The sequence below is a fragment of the Anopheles gambiae genome, chromosome 2 (genome assembly GCF_943734735.2).
Source record: "Anopheles gambiae chromosome 2, idAnoGambNW_F1_1, whole genome shotgun sequence".
NCBI lineage: Eukaryota > Metazoa > Arthropoda > Insecta > Diptera > Culicidae > Anopheles > Anopheles gambiae.
In genome coordinates this window covers 92997830-93015302 of record NC_064601.1, presented here as the reverse complement: position 1 = coordinate 93015302, position 17473 = coordinate 92997830, and the positions used below count along the sequence as shown (strand labels likewise).

General features: G+C 43.0%; 1 protein-coding gene across 31 annotated transcripts in view; it reads left to right on the top strand.

Moving 5' to 3' along the window:
* Positions 1–16907, top strand: part of LOC1276638 (protein alan shepard) — a 203991-nt gene extending 187084 nt beyond the window's left edge. For 23 of the 31 annotated variants that reach the window (XM_061645397.1, XM_061645402.1, XM_061645392.1 and 20 more), the window contains 4 exons: positions 3637–3778; positions 3847–4220; positions 4317–4487; positions 4569–16907. In XM_061645397.1, the coding sequence (XP_061501381.1) occupies positions 3637–3778; positions 3847–4220; positions 4317–4487; positions 4569–4742 (861 nt within the window). In that variant the 3' untranslated portion in view covers positions 4743–16907. The remainder of the gene's footprint in view (positions 1–3636; positions 3779–3846; positions 4221–4316; positions 4488–4568) is intronic. The other 8 variants (XM_061645403.1, XM_061645399.1, XM_061645394.1 and 5 more) reach the window with 1 other exon arrangement.
* The last annotated feature ends 566 nt before the right edge of the window (positions 16908–17473 follow it).

Genomic DNA, 17473 nt, shown 5'->3' with positions numbered 1-17473 from the left:
CACCCACCCACCCTTTTACATATTCCTGCCTCACGTGCTATATGGACAGGTTTATTTAACGCGTTGCGCTTCACAAAGGATAATCAGGGCAAGCTGAGGATGAAAACCTTCCGGCTTAAGCTTAAACCCTTCCCCGCGTTTCCACACTGCTTGACGGTTTCCACATCATCGCACCAGCGGGTTTATTTATCAATTTTACCGCTCCGTGAATTGTTGGGACGATCAAATTGAAAAGACAAAACAATACACCGAAACACAAACACAGCCGGGGGCAGTAAAACGGAAAATCGGTTTGTCAACAGTTTAACCACCACCACTCCCCACCGGAACCTGCATTACCCGGGAAAGCTTAGTCTTACCCCTTTTTTTCCTGGCAGGGATGGATTATGTGCATCCCTCTTTTATGCTATGGGCGGGTTTATGTGCAACACGAATGACACACCACGAACGCACGAATGATGGTATTAATAGGGTAGAGCGATCAAATAAAAAAGGAGCATCCAAATCATGTTTTTTTTTTCTCTCTTAGCTTATTTCCCATAAAAAGCTTTGTCAATGAAAAGGGAGTAAAACCATGTTCACCCGTTGCTCAAAGGAAGCTGCTCCAATTACTATCGCAATATGTTTCCAAGAAGCAAGCAATCCATCCCTACGTCCAGCAGCAGTGTGTCTGTACTTAAGAATCCAATCCCCCGGTATAGCTAGTATGTAATGTTTCACGTGTACAATGTAAAGTTCAACCAAGGTTGATCACTCTCCTCCTTTGTTCCCTTTGTTGGGTTCTTCCCCCCGTACGCTGCCTAGTATATCCAACACAGAAGTGCTTTTCATACTCTCTCTCTCTCTATTCCTCTACTTAGCTTAGCGCTTAGTGGTACCGATACCGAGTTTGACAGTTTTTGTCGTATTTCGTTTTTATCGCATATCTAGTTCAGTCGTATGAAAGCTGATCGAAAACATCGAGCTTCTAGCCAAAATGGTTGTACATATGTGTCCAAAGCTTCTAAAAGGAAATTCGAATCTCTTTTACAAAAATCGAAAAGAAAACAATCTACATACCCGCTACAGTGTACAGTTAACACATCTCTGTAAAAAAATCCAAAACCAAACGGCTCGTGTTTCGCTTGCAAAACCGCGACCTGATTACTGATTCTCTCGTTATCTTACTAAACAAAAAACAATTCGAGCAAATGAGCATCTACAAAGTATTACAATGAATTGCAAAGCACATCAGAGTATTAACCAGTTTCTAATAGAATGCTAACTGTATGTAAAATTTCACTATTCACAATTAAAAAAAAAACACACACACAAACATTTTGTAAACACACGGAAAGAATGATATGCGCTCGCTGCCGCCCTGCAAAATCTCAAGCATTGTGCCTACTACGATGATGGTTGTATCGTAATCGCTCTGCTGTCTGTGCAAATGCGCCCGCTAATCCGTGACATCCGTGCAACACAACTACACACAAACATGCATACTTATGTGTTTAATTCGGTCGCACATGTGCTTGTGTTCAATTTGACAGTTTAAAGTTTAGTTTTTCGTTTCCATTTTGCTATCATCAGAGGAAAAAACAAGTGAATCCACTCGAAGAGATAGGGTTACCGACTGTTACCGTAGTGTTGCTTTGAATAGCTCTTTATAGTGATGTGTTTTTTATTCTGTTTTGCTACAGTTCTTTTTTTTGCCTTTCTAGTAAAATAGACATTCGTTCATTTCGTTTACAACTTCAGAGTTTTATCTTTAGCTAGAATCAGATTTGAAAGTAAAGTTAAAAAAATAAGCTAGCTCTTTAGCGCTGTGCAAATTACAGCGACAGTAATAATGAGTACCTAGCCCCCCCCTAGTCATAGAGAGTGTTGCGAGCGGATAAAAAAGAAGCCCCCCTTTTGCTACTACATCGTAAATAAGCTGTACTTTGTTTGTATAGTAAATACTACCACTACTACTAAAAAAAACTACTATCTATTTATCTCACCAAACAAAAAAAAAACAACTACAACACTCATTTTCTCTCTGTATAATAATAATAATATGCTCGGCCCTTTTGTTGTTTGTTTTTAATCATTATAAGCTTAACCAATACAGAAACCCCACAACTTTTGTAAAAACTAGCGCTCTCTCTCTTTTTCAACCTAGCTCTTAGTGGCATTTTGTTTGCTATCATGTATCTATATATATACATATACATTTATCTAATTACCATTTTTCCAACCAACCAACCAAAAGTAAAAAAAAAAAACAAACCAAACAAAAACGTGCATAGTGAGCCGGCCAATTATACACCATTTATACCAATTTTAAGAACAGTAATACCAGAGTTTCGAACGCAAGGAACGTAGGCATTATAGGCAGATTTGGTTCATTTTTCTTCACACGCTCACACATACATTTGTTCAGAGTTCTCCGTTTCTCCGAGGCTAGTTCTCCGACTCCCGGTGGTGTCCGTGTGTCAGGTGTCGACTGTAATAATGTGTACGCGTTTTGCTACTTTTGCCATAAAAAACTACCCATAAAAAACCCAAATCTAGGCTCGTCTCCTATATCTAGTGTTGCTCAAAATCTGGATGTTTCTGAACTATGCGATCTCCGTTTAGATGTGACTCCTTCCCTTGTGTTGACTCATCTCACATTATTGTTGTGCGGCGCCCGCTTGGTTCTCATACAAAATCACACATCCGCGCCAAGGACTCCCCGAGTCCGTTCGTCAATCATGCAAGCGTTCAAGAGCGTTGCTCTCCGTGTATTGCTTAAATGCTCTAAAATTGTCGTCCTCTTTGAAGACTTTGCTCTGATCGACTGTTTGCTGTGTATCGTAATCGTATCTTCAAAATCCTCACCATGACCTCGCTGACCCCTTGCTGTCCCGTTGCTGTTGCCTCCATGTACCATGTCCCAATAGTGAAACTGAGTTGTCTACAAGTACACTGTCCAGCATTCCAGTGTCTTGATCGGTGTCTTGGTCACATCGTCCGCCCCCCCCCCCCCCACCCCCCCTCCAGCAAAGTCCACGTGCGCGTGTGTTTGTACCTTTTGTCCGACAAATTCGTTTTGATTACTGTCTCTGTCCGTCCAACAAAAAAACAACAAAAACGTGCGCCACTTCGACAACCCATTCCGCCAACCCCTTTTCTTCTATCTTTCTTTTCGTGCTCTTATCAAACTAAAAAAGATCGTTCGTTTTTTTTAGTTTTTTGTTAGTTAAGAAAAGTAAAGACCATTCCAATTTCGCCTACTCCACAAGAACAAGAAAACGAGAAACAGCAGAGAAACTCCTTAGAAAAAGAACCAGAGAGAGAGAAAGAAAGAGACAGAAAGATAGTGAGAGAGAGAAAGAGCTTCGCGCAGGCACAACATCTCAACGCAAAAGCATACTAATGAATTTTCTTCTCTCTCCCTCCCCCCTCATGCCCTTTCATTTGTTTTTGTGTTGTGTGGTGATGAAACACCTAAAAATGCTCCCTTAAATGCACAAAATACATCCATCCGTTTGCACACACACACACACACACACACACACACACACCCACATCAATATCCAACCCCGCGACAATTATCTGTCATGAATCATGTGAAACACTTTGCGCACGGAATCGCTGGACCCCGCGATGGTGGTGCCGGCTGAGCAGCAACAGGAGCAGGATCCTACCAATCTGTACATCGCGAATCTTCCCTTGAACTACAAAGAGACGGACGTGGAGAATCTGCTGTCCAAGTACGGCCAGGTCATCTCGACCCGAATTCTGCGCGATCAGAATGCGCAGTCGAAAGGTAAGGGCGTGTACACGCAACGAGAGAGAGAGAGAGATAACCTCACTAACATCTCTTCTTTCTTCCAGGTGTCGGTTTTGCGCGAATGGAATCACGGGACAAGTGTGAGCAGATTATACAGATTTTCAACGGCACGCTGCTGCCGAACGCGAAGGAACCGCTGCTGGTGAAGTTCGCCGACGGTGGGTCGAAGAAGAAGAACCCGTTCAAGAGCCCGGACCCGAACACGCGAACCTGGCGCGAGGGAGCCGAAGGCATCCCGGTCACCTACGATCCGAACATGCAGCAGAACGGCATCGGCGTGAACGTCGGCACGCACATCAACATGCCGTACAGAGGGTTCAGCACGCCGCAGATGGGCAGCTACGCCGTGCCCGGCTCCCAGTGGGTGCCGAGCTACATGATGACGCAGGCGATTGCCCCCGTTGAGGAGCAGGTAAGGGTAAGCGAGGCGAGGGCAAATGGGGCGCGGGGTGCATTTGAGCGCGTGCATTTCATGTGAACCTTCTCTCTCTCTCTCTGTCTCTCCGCTCGGCAGCAATACGTTCAGGTTCCTGCTTCGCACCTGAGCGTCGGCACACCGTACAAGACGGACGGTGTGACACCGGTGCAGCCCCGTGGCGTCTCGATGATCATGTCCAGTGATAATCCAGCCGCCGTCCAGTACGGCATGATGCCCCAGCTGGCAACACTGCAGATTGGCTCCTCGGTATGGGTTTTTTTTTTAGTTGACTGCTAGTTCTTGCTTTAAACTAATTCAATCCACTGCTCCACTTCCGTACTCTTCCAGCCGATCCTATCTCTCCCGCAGCAGCAGTACATCAGCCCGACAGCCTATCCGTACTATCCGACCCATCCGACGTCGGTCATCCACACGCTGCAGATGGGCGACACGGAGCAGGCGAGCACGGCCGCCTCGCCGGACGAAGCGTACACCACGCAGTATCAGCACGCACCGAAGTAGATCTTGCCGGTGCCGCGCGTAAAGATCACACCCACAGGAAGAGGCCAGCCAGCAGCCGCCGCCGCCCTCCCGTAGCCAAGACACAACCACCACCACCACCACCAACCACTACAACCACCCAACCATCACCATCGCCAACTTTGAAATGCTGAAACACGATCTAAAGAGAGAGAGAGAGAAAGAGAAAGAGAGGAAACGATGAACAAAGTTGCCCAGCAGCCGCAACAGCAGCAACGCAACCACTCGATCGCGTGTTTCTTTTAGGGCAGTTTATTTGAAAAGTGCGTTTTTTGTTTGTTTGTTTTTTTCACACATTGGAAGAATCGAAAGAGCGAAGATGATCGCGAGGGTCGCAAAAATACCCTCCCTCCCCCGTGAGGATCATGTACACCGATCATGGCTAGCGACGAAGCAGGCAAGAGCACCGCATACGTAGTAGATATCATCATTTCCACGAAATGAGAATGACTTGACGTAGCAAGAACAAACACATCACACACACACACGCGCGTGCGAGCTAATGATTGAAGGTAGTATTAGGGCAGCAGACGTTGATCGTAGCAGATCAACTGCTAGGGGTATGTGTGAAGGACGCATTTACCAAACGAGACGATGCGCCGTTCAATCGAAAAGGGATAACATTGGAGAAAGCCACACTGAGCCACAGCAGCCGCGCGTAATTGTCCGGGACTGAGGGTGCCACGCGAAAGAAACGCTCTAACGAAAGAGGTAAAGAACGCTTCCGTTCCCTTCACCTCTTTTTTTTTATTGCGCGCAGAAAGGTAGGCCAAATAAATGAAGATACCTCAAAACACGATGCCACGCGCAACCGGTGCGCGGTTTGAACCTGCTTACCGCAAACACCGCGCACAAGCGCGCACTACGAAAACGAAATGAAACTAAACGAATGAAAAAAAAAGCAGCGCAACTAAACGCGCGACAAGATACGAACCCCCCCTCCCGCACGAATCATCTTGCTAAGCAGCAATTTGATGGATGTAAGATCGTGTGACAAAACGACACGATCCGACACCCGCGTAATGACTGAATAACTAACTCAAAACTGCGCTTGTTGTCCCTGTCCCCGATGCTACTCTCGACATGCGAAACTGTGGGCACGCTAGCGAGATGGCGAAGAGGTGTTGTTTCGCCGCCACTTCGTGTTGAGTGGCCCCCGTGCCATAAGCACGATGTAAAACGGCTTTTGAATTTGAACCGGTGCACATGGCTACTGCTGTGCTCTCGCGAGGGGCACGGTGGTGGAAGCTCAGAGCAATGCTTGCTTGCTCTGGAGTAGTTGATTGTTGTGCGCGCATAAAAGACTGTCTTAATCGCACGCGCGACTGTAGAGTGCGCAACGAAACTGAAGCCACGCGATCTTTAAACGATCATCCAAAGAAAAAGGAACGGTTAGGCTTTGTTCTAATGCCCATCATCATCATCATCATCATCGTCACCGCTCAAGAGGAGTTGGTGTAGATTATACACAGATTGATCGCTTCCAGCGGAGTAAGTGTGCGTTATGGTTTCCCCGGGAGCTAACCACCCTTCCAACGGAAATTTATGAAAAAAATCCCCAAAATATCATCCGCCCTCCCCCCCCCCCCCCCTTCCAAACTGGAAAGCTGGATTGGTTCTGTCTGCCCTTCCCTGTGCAGTTTGTGGGAAAAATGCGTCGCCCGAGTTTTAGTAGAGTTAATTTTAATTTATTGTTTTTCTTGTTTTGCCCTCTCCTTTATTGCCCTTTTTTCCCTTTTTTCTGTGTTTTCCATTCCAATGTGTGGAAAATGTGTTTTTGTGTCTTTGTTAATTTAAAAAAAGAAAAAAAAAAGAATGTCGCGTTAAAAAGCGTGAGAGGAGCGAAAAACGGCGAAGCTCTGGGATTTTTTTTGTTTTGTTTTGTTTTGTTTTTTGGGAGGTACGGAACGAAACAGTGGAGCAGGAACAGTTAGCGTAAGGTTAAACACGTATAGGGGACAGGGGAATATTTGAAATTTGCGCGAGAACGGGCCGGACAGACGGATATCGCCGCCGCGCCGGCAGGTGCGACGTTGCGAACGAAACTCCGGCGGCGGAAGCTGAAAGCGTAAGAAACTAGTTTATATTTTAGTCTCGTAGAACGAACGATTTACTGCAGAAGCAAATTGATGCAAATCCCAATGAAAGCGGGGGAGAGAGAGAGGAAGGGAGCGAATGAGAAGAAGAAGAAAAAAAAGAACAACACACCCCTCACCACACACTCCTCGGGGACCGTCTTTTTCTGTGCTTTTTGTGTCGTACTGTGTGCAGGTTGGACGTGGAAGAAGTAATTAGCAAAGGAAAGCGTTCGAAACGAGGGGAAAAACACACACACTGGGCTTATTATTGGATAGTGGAAGAAAACGGCAAGAGAAGAATGAGTAGAAAATTTAAAGCAACACACACATACACACACACACACACATACACAGGAAAGCTCGAAAAGCCCGCCAGCCGGCAGAGTGTGTGTAGAGAGTCAGTAAATGCCGCGACCCGCGGATACCCGCACGCGCTAGCTTGATAAGGTTAGTTTTTAGTGTGTTTAGTATGTTAAGTAGGATTTTTCGAAGGACTCTTCCCCCCCCCCCATCCAACTAGCCCCTCCACAGCGCTCTCCCTTAGTTTTCCCCCTATTTTCAAATCATTTCCCACAAAATGCACAGATTCGTCTGTTGTGTCTGTATTTGTGGTTTGTGTTTTGTTTGTTTTCATTGTCCCGTTGTTTTTGCGTCTCCACTGACTGATTGGTTGTTAGATTTGACTTTCACAACCACAGCGTGTTATTGTATTATTTTCATATAATTTTCTGTTTTTGATTTTTACTCTCCACACTGACGTGTGTTGATCACGTTTTTCACAATAGTTCTTCCATTTTAGTTTTTTTTTTTTTACTTTTTCTTCCACTTTTGTCCTTGGTGTGATTGTGATAGCGCTTAACGTTGGAAGAACGCGGTACGAAAAGAATGATGTTCTCTAGGAAAAGTGAATCTAGAATGATTGCGCAAGCAGATGATCGAAACAATGTGAGCGAAGAAAAGTGAAGCATAGAAAATAGAAGCAAAACTTCCAACCCATTTTCTCCCTTTCTCTGAAAAAACGTAAAAAGGCTTCTGAGTGCATTTGCCTCACGAGCGACGAACACGTGTCTCGTGTTAGTTTTTTGTTTTGTGTACGAATTCATTTCCAATTAGATTCGTTAGCAAATCGCGTTGAATTGAGTTTTGTTTTGTTTTTTTTTTTTTTTTTTGCTCTATTAAATGCACGTTAGAAATTAGTCGACTTTTGCGTACGATCGGATAGTACGATCGTATGCCCCCTCGCCCCCTTTTTCACCCATCTGTCGTCCCCCCTCTTCTCCCCGATTCCTCGCTTGACGAAACAGTGAACGTTTACGAAGATAAGTTGTGAATGAATTAGGATTATTCAAGAGAGAAATGGAAAGATCGGGCACCGTCGCCGCCAAACACTCCAAACACACACACACACACACACCCACAGACATGATGGCGACGTGGTGCCCCCAAAACGCGGCGCGTAACGAACATTTGCGGATAAAATAAATGGATCATGAGTGTGTAGTACCGAGCAAGGCCCTTCTTGAAGCTGAAACCGAGTGCGTCCTCCGTACAGTTAGGGGAAATTAATGAGAAAACAAAACAAAAGTGCTCCATCAGCGAAATTGGTCATTGTTTGTTGCTGTTTTTACCACTGTTTTGCTTTCCTGCCGCTTTTTCACCCATATCACATGTGTAATGTTAAATTGTTTTAGTTCTCACTGACTGTGCGATGTAAGTGTTTTCTTTTTTTTTTATTATTATTAATTTATCTTCCTATTTTCATTTTTCATTCTTACTCACTGGTTACTTTTGTGTTCTTTTTTTTCAGTTTGCTCTCTGTTACTCTGTTATTCCGTTGCGACGTGTGCATTTATCCTACAGCTGCCGCTGCTACATCCTTTTTCCCGCACACTCAGCCTGGCGAGTCCATCGTAATGGCGAATACAAAAACAAAAATAGGACAATTGTGCCTTTATCACCATTTGATGCGATTTGATTGCGTTTGGCCAGCAAAAACCAACCAGCGAGCGAAGTGAACAAAACTGTCACAAACACAATATAAGAAAGTAAAACGAAAGGGAAAGCGAAAACAGCAAGATTGAAAATTCACATAAAACACACAAAACAAAAAAGGGCAAAGTAAATGGAAGAAAACAAAAACATCTCAAACTTGTTAATTGAGTGCAAAATGCTTTACTAAAAAGCACAAACAAATTTGAAGGAGAAAAAAAAAGAGCTCTACACACTGCAAAAACAAGCAGACGAGAAGATTGTGGAAATGAAAGGGAGAAAAGGAGGAAACAAGAAAGATGCGAAAAACAAAAGCAAAAACACAGAATAACATACTTTTTCTACACAAATATTTTTGAAAGTCCCTTTTTTCCACCGTTGTTGAATTTTCATTCAAAAATTCCCCCAAACAAACAAACCAAAAAAAAAAAGGAAAAGGGAAGATGTGCCCAATAGTGCACAGTTTACAAACTCTATAGTACTACGAGGGCGCGCGCGCGCGAGAGAGACAAAGGAACTGATGTTTAAGAGAGAAGAAAAAAAACACGGCAAATAAGAACACGCTTTTATGCATGCACACTTGCCCTTTAAAAACAACAACCCAACACAACTGGTCATAACTGTCGAAATCGTTACAAATCTTCATGAAGCACGGGAAGAACGAAAAAGAGAACCCTGGCCCCCTGGCATTGAAACACGTTGAAACACTGAAACGATCGTACTGAAAAGCACAACCTTTTTTCCCATACTGTCAATCCAACCAGCCCCTCGATCATCGTTTGCTTATGATTTTGCCTCACTCTCACACAAATGTATTCACAAATCTAAACAAAAGAAGACGAAGACAAAACGCCCTATAATCACATACAAAAGCTACGTAACGTATATAATCACGTATAGTAGAAGTAATGAATGAAAGGAGAAGAGTAAAAAGAAAAACACACAAATTCAATCGAAAGATCTGTTACGCGGTAGGAGCTAAAGCAGAGCTTGGGGAGAGGTTAGTCAAATGCAGTGGAATATTATTATGCTTATTTATAGGACACACAAAAGAGAGAACGAGAGAGAGAGAGCACGAAAGAGAGAAGGGATGCACGTACGCTATGTGATAATATGTTTCATGCTGTGATACAGAGTAAATAGAGTCTCTTGCCCTGTTTGTCTCTTGTTTGCCTGCTACCATTACCACTACTACTAGCACACTACCATTCCCCACTGCTTAATGATCATTTTTAGTAGCAACTGAACCTATAATAACGTAAATTTTATTCCTTTTTTTTTGCTCTTAATCTTCTGATGATCCCAGCTCTAAGTCGATCAGTTATAATAATCATTAGCAAAATTAATACGAGAAAGATGACAGAGAAAAATAAGGGCGAAGCAAGAAAGCCCTATCACTCTGTCTCTCTCTACCTATCTATTGCACTATAAATTAACGTTGTTTTGAACACATCTATATCGAAATCGTTCTATCGTTAGTCACAGTTTATTAGCGTACATTTTACCCGACGAACAAAACAAAAATGACAAGACTGATCATACTACCCTAGCTAAACGTAGCTAATAATGATCACCTCCATGATCGCTTGCTGCTTGTTTTCCTCTACTAACTCAAATCACCAGGGCAGTTAGACTACATCTTTGCTTTTTCTTATCATTTGTTTCGTCCATTTATTTCCCCCTTAAAACCCCGGGGGGAGGGGTTCCCTATTGTGAATACTATTGCATACTTTTGTACAAAGTATATTACTGCCATCGATCGATCGTTACCGTTACCTTCTGGTGTGGTTTTCTTTCTGTTTTACCTTTCCCTTCCGCTGATTGGATTGTAGTATGAGCGTGAGGTTTTGTTTCGCCGTTAGTGCGACCGTTTCAGTGCAAAACACAGCAAAAAACATCGCATGATCATTCACACACTCTACTAAAACACTAAAATGTATACAAAATGTGGGAAAAAAGACGAAGAATAACCAAATGCGGCTGATGGGTGTTCCCTTATTGTGCGTCGTCGTGCGTGTAGTTGTTGTTGTTGATGTTGTTGGTGGCAGGCATTTGAATTTCAAAGTGGGGGGAAAGGGGGTGGTGTTGTGTAGGTGTGTAGTTGTTGCGTCGTCAAAACCACGTGTTACAAATAGAAAAGAGAAAAAATGCTGTGTGTGTGTGTTTGGTGTATTTAGAAGAGAATGGCTCGCACACAACGCACACTTTATAAATTCCCGAAAAAACAATATGATGAACAAGAGAAAAGAGAGAGAGAGAGAGAGAGAGAGAGAGAGAGAGAGAGAGAGAAAACACAGAAACAAATCCAAAACATTCTTCCACAGTTTGCGTTTCGCACACAAAAACTAGTGCAGCTCGCAAAAAAGTGCACGCGAGTTACTGATAGTACAGCGATAGTACTGAGACTTAGTAGTGGAGCTCTCTTCCAACGAACAAACAAACAAAAGCGCATAACATGGCGTGACAGGACACAGCATTTGATTTGATCGCAACCGCCAACAATCGTTTTGTTTTTGCTTGTGTTTGGGTGCTTCCACCACCACCACCACCACCACCATTCTTCACCCCAAACCAACTACCCAAACGAAGCAAAACGAAACAAACACAAACAAAAACTCTCTCTAGCACAGTGTGTAGTGAAAAAAAAAAAACGGAAAAGCACGAAACACGAACATAAACGGGAAGGCAGCGAAAGGGCAGCGAGTATTAGGTTGGCAGCCATTGGCGCACGGTTTCTTGCACGGTGATTTTTTCGAACCATTTTTACCTTTTACCTTTAAAAAAAAGGGATAAGACATACTCTGGAGGGAAAAGGAGATGGAAGATCACCCGGAATGGTTTAATGCAGGCCGCCAGGTTACAAATTTTCCACCACCCAACACAAACACAGCGGACAGCGCACGTAGGTAGTTTCTGTGTCTGAGTGTTTGTGACTGTCTGTGTGTGTGTGTAGGTGATCGAAGTAGATAGATAGTAGTAGGGCGCTCGGGGTGAAAAATCTGGTCACTCGATAGTAGGGGAAGGATTGTTTCATGACACCGCGCAGTAGCCGCTGACGTAGCAGTAGCAGCAGCAGCAGCAGGAGCAGCATGTAGAAGCAGCCGAAAGCAGAAGGTGTAGCAGTAGTAGTCGCTTTAGTCGATTTAGTCGATTTAGTCGAGATATCCTAGAGTCGAGCCCCGGAGCAGTGAAGATAGGCCGGGTACACGTGGAGTTTTTTGTGGTTTTTTGACTTTTTATTACCACACACACACATACAAACGCTCTAGAAGAGAACAGGGAGTAGAGAAAGAGAGGGAGAGAGAGAGAAAGAGAAAAATAGTGTAGTGCAAAGCGCCAGGTTAGACAAAAGCAGACAAACAAACAACACGTTCGGGTTCGCGTAGTATCGTGCTATTGTATCGTGTAGTGTGGTGTGGTGTGTGTGTGTGTGCGTATGTAGCCGTTGTCTTTAAGCGTGTGTTTGTAGTGTTGCAGTGAACGTGCGTTAGCGTGTAGGTAGAGGGAGTGTTTGCTAGGGTGTGTTAGTAGACAAAATACAGACGGCAAAACACAGAGACAAACCTGAGCAAACCTGTGCAATCCACCACGGTGCGAGAATGCGAATGAGATCAAACTGAAGTCTGAGTGTAGTCTGATGAAATGTTTTACTTGGTTGTAATTTTTCACTTCTTTGTTTGGTAGTCCACCACCACCACCATTGGCGGCCCTTTCACATGTGTAGTAGTGGTGTACCATGTTCATCAAAGTTCGTAGTAGGCCGTGGAGCTGGTGCGCACGAGTGTAGGAGCCGTTGTTGTTGAAGGGATTTTTGGAGTAGAGCGAACCGGAGAGCTCGGCGTTTGTTGATTGGTTTAGTTTTACATACATTTGGAATTAATATTATTGTACTAATTTTTACACTTCAAATTGAATGAAATGTGGTTCGTTTGTTGCTGTTATTTTTCATGAAAACAAACTTTTCTTTAAATTAAGAAAAACACACAAAATAACAAATAAATTGAAACAGAAAGAGGTGAAATGGAAGAGATAAAAGAAAGAGCTAAACTGAGAAAAAGAAGAATGAATGCAAGAGCATAAAAAGAAGAAAAAAAACAGATTGAATTGCAAAACAAAACAAAAAAACGAATGAAAGTAAATTGGACGACAGAATAGCAACAGTAGTAAACGAAAGACAACAAACAAGAAATGTAACTGAAGCACCGAGACACGAGCGCACCACGCGAATGAGGGAAGTAAACATGATGACGTGTAGAAAGCAAAAGCGCTTGGTAATGGGCTGAGTATGCACTAACCTCCGAAACTGGCGAAACTGTCGTTAGAATAGGAATAGAGAAAAAAAGGAAAAATGAAAAAACGAAACCAAATACACACACACACACATCCACGTGCGAATGTTCGGTATATTGGCTGAGTGAGTTTCGGCATTTTGTGCCAGCAAAGTAGTGAAAAGAGCGCGCGCGTGTTTATCGTTGTAAAAGGGGCGCCCAACACAAAAGCAAACCCAACACTCACCACCATCACAGCACAGGATTAAGAGTAGCTGATGGATGCAAAGCGAACAGGAGAAGCAAAAAAACACATGAAATGATCCCGCAAGCCGGCAGTGTAGGAGTAGTTTTACTTAGGATTAAGCAAAGAAGCAAAGTGAAAATGAAAAACAAAACTCTTAGCGCGTATTTATGTAGAGCCGGTGTAACGTATTACAGTAGTGTGTGTATGTGTGCGGAAAGGCACACTGGGGCCGTAGAAATGACGTCCCGATCCGGACGGAGGAGGAGAAGAGTCCGAAAGAGCCGATGGACAGCGTGGAAAGAGAGAGACAGTGGGCAAGATGGCGGTGTGATGTGGCTTAGGATTAATGAAATGAAATGAAATTTTTGCTAGTTTGTAAGAACATATTTAGGGTAAAAAATTGTTTAGAGTTTAAAAAAGAAAGGGAGCGCCTCACACAACGGCGGCAACCCGTGCGTAGCAAACACGCAACCTAAACACTTGCGATGCGCGCCACAGTAGTAGTAGTAGTAGTAGTAGAGAGGCGTGTGGATGATAGGCGAACGTTTGGAGTGCTTCCGGGTTCCGGTACTTGCGTTTGGCTTGCTCTGCTGGCGCAACAGCACGAGCACGAGCACACGTGGGAAGAGCCACAACAGTCTGTGTGTGTGTGTGTGTGTGCAATTGCTGTTAAGGTTAAGTTATACTTCCAATACCATCATTCCGCGCCCTACTACAGCTACACAGCTACCAGCTTGCGATTTACGCCATCATTTACGTCGCGTTCCTTAGAAGCCACCCCTGTTGGTCTAGTGGTCCTGCCTGTCTCTCTCTCTCTCTCTCACACACTCTTGTACTTGCCATACATTACTGCACGCTTTCACGGGGAAATGCAATTGAAACCGAGGAAAAGAAAGAAAGGAAATATTTAGCACCATAATGATGTCGGTGTGTGCATGTGTGTGTACGATAGGAAGAAAGTAAAAAAAAGGCTTACGGGGAAATTGAAGAAGAAACGAAACAGAATCTATCTATTTGTTGAACACCACCGCTTTTCCGCTTTTCCCTTCCGCTTTTCGTTTGTGTGTGCCTCTCTGTAAGCAGCAGCAGCAGCAGCAGCAAAAAACCCGAAAGCAAAATGTTATTATTAGCAATGCAAAACAAAAGTTAGGTGAAATTAAATGAGTAAACGAGCATGATTGAAATGAGACGATTTTAGGGGGGAGAAAATGAGAAAGAGAAAGGAAGACGGAGAGTAAGTTAGAAAGTAAACCGCTGCATTGAAGAAACAATGAAGAAATCAAGAGCAAGCCTCAACAATCGTAATTCTTCCTGCACAGATTCACAAACACAAACACACTCACAGATACAGACACGAGAAACACGAGCGCAAAGACGAGCGATACGCGATACGATAGTGCGCAGCACACAACAGCGCAAGTAAGGAAGGGGGAAGGAGGAGGAGTATAAACGAAATCAGGAATTTTTCATACCACAAAACGAAGTAAAACGCGACTCATGACACCTCAAACACACTGCAACTTCCGCTTAAATTTGTCCTATCAGGGTTTTTTTCCCCCAACATCAACGTTTGTTGCATGTTTTGCGCAAGCAGCACCACCACGTGTGTGTGACACATGGATGAGAAACACGTGCTACACGAAGATCGTACCGTGAACTGGCGGGACGAAAGAGAATTTAAATTTGACAGTAACGATACAGCATAAACACAGACACACACATACACACACTCACACATAATAATTACAATATATTAGAATGAAGAAAAATTTAAATGCGAACGGGGCTTCCACCTTCGGTTCTGTTTTTATACAAGATATGGCGGATTTTTCGATGGAGGCGCGCGCATTGGTGTGTTGAAAATGGATTAAAGAAGAGCGGGGGGAAAAACACATACCTACACACACACATATAAGAGAGCAAAAATAGTATCAAACACTCGGCTTTTGTTTGCTCTAAAAAGAAGAAGACGAAGAAGAAGAAGAAGAAGAAGAAGAAGAAGAAGAAGAAGAAGAAAATGAAGAAGAAAATGAAGAAGAAGAAGAAGACGAAGAAGAAGAAGAAGAAGAAGAAGAAGAAGAAGAAGCAAAAGAAGAAGAAGATAAAGAAGAAGAAGAAGAAGAAGAAGAAAAACATCCAATTGTGCTTTGGGCTGGAATGCTTTTGGTTTGCAGATCGTTACATTACACAGACAAACACATACATACAAACACACTCACATTAACTTCTAACGATCTTCTTGACTCACTTCCGGAAGCCGGATGTAAAAAGACGGAAACAAAAAAAAACTAAAACGATAGAAAAAGAAGAATAATTAATGTTTGCAGATTATGCTGCATGCTGCTTATATGTTGCGTCATTAAGAATTAACACATACAAACACACACTTACACTGAGAAAGGGAGAGAGAGAGAAAGAGAAGCAGAAAACTTATTTTTGGTCTTATTTTCAAGTCGCCTAGTGCGTAAGGATGTTAAATGAAAGTAGCAGTATAAATGAACAAAAAAAACACAAAGCATGATCATGTGTGTGTGTGTGTATGTGTGTGTGTGGATGCATGTTTGGTAGTTACACGTTGAAGGCTCACATGAAACCGGCGTAGGAATAAAATGCACTCTTGAAGAATACGAATACGAACATGCAAAACTGATTTACTGAGCAACCACTACACCGCTCAGCAGGCGGGAAACGGAAAAGAGAGACAGAAGAGAAATGCTTAAAAGCTCTCCAGCTAGAGGGAGACCGCAGTAACCCTGCCCGGCGAAGGAAGTAGCAGGCAGAAGCGAGATGTGCGATTCGTAGTGGCCGAGAATTCGAGAAAGTAGTAGTGAACACATACACAAACATACGTACACACACACACACACATACACACATGAAACACAAAAACACCTAAAAGTTAAGATGTTAGTTGCAGACACCGTGTCGAGAAAATGTAGAGTGCGGAACGGCCGCCGGCGAGATCACCGCGCCTACTGTTGTAAGCGCAGATAGAAGTAGTAGATTAAAATTGAGAAACGCAAAACAAGCAAACAAAAAACAACCAAAAACTGGTTTGAAAACCTCAACCTACCAAAAAAAAGAAAAGAAACACAAAACAAACAGACAAACAAATAAATGAAAATGCAATGACAAAACAACAAAGAAGCAAAAACACACTCACACACACACAAGAAATCGTAGTAGTAACAAAGAGAGACAAACAAAATGCAGAAACGTTGTAGCCTGTAAGGATTGATAATGGGATGTTGAAATCGAAAAAAGGGAAGAGAGCGCGAGAGAGAGAGCGTGAGTGGGAGAGGGAAGGACAGTTAAATGAAGATGAAAAATGAGAAAAAAAAGAACCTTTAGCTGCTAAGTGAAACGAAGAAACGCAAACAAAACAAAACAGATGAAACACAGAACGCAGAAAATGCACTCACACACTCACACACGTACACAAGATACAGAAATTTAGCTTTTAAGAGTAAAAACAACAAAAAAAATGAAACATGATGCTGAACAAAACAGAAACATGGAATGAGTAAATTTGCGGCACGGAATAAAAGGAGAAAGTAAATGGTCACATTGTTTGCGTGTTTCTTTTTTGCTCCAATGACGGTTTTTTTAATGTCATTGGTGTGCAGTGAACAACCCATACCCGTACAGTTCTTTCAGAACGTGAAATGCTTTCAGGAAAAACGCATAATAAATCCAAACGTGATAGTTTGATAGATTTGGAAGCGAACAGTAAGTATCTTTTTTAACAGTTCCAAATGAGTCCATCGACTTCCAGACTCTACATTTGTTTGCCTCGAAGTGGATAATACACATCATACAAATGTTGTCTAATCTAAAAGGGAAAACAAAGAGTTATGCTGAACTGAACACATTCCGCAGCACAACTAACTAACAGCTCAAAAGTCCGTTGCTCACATTTTGAAACGCAGAACCTTACAACAGCTCACCAGCCACTGGCTATAGTGCGTAGTTGAATGCTGCATACTATATTTTCTACATTTTACCAACTTTAATACTACTTTACAAAGATTGCAGTGCTTTCATTAAATATAATTAACCTTTTTCTATGATATTTCATCCAATAATTCACCCACAGCTAAAAACACAGCCAAATGCATCCTGCAAAACGAA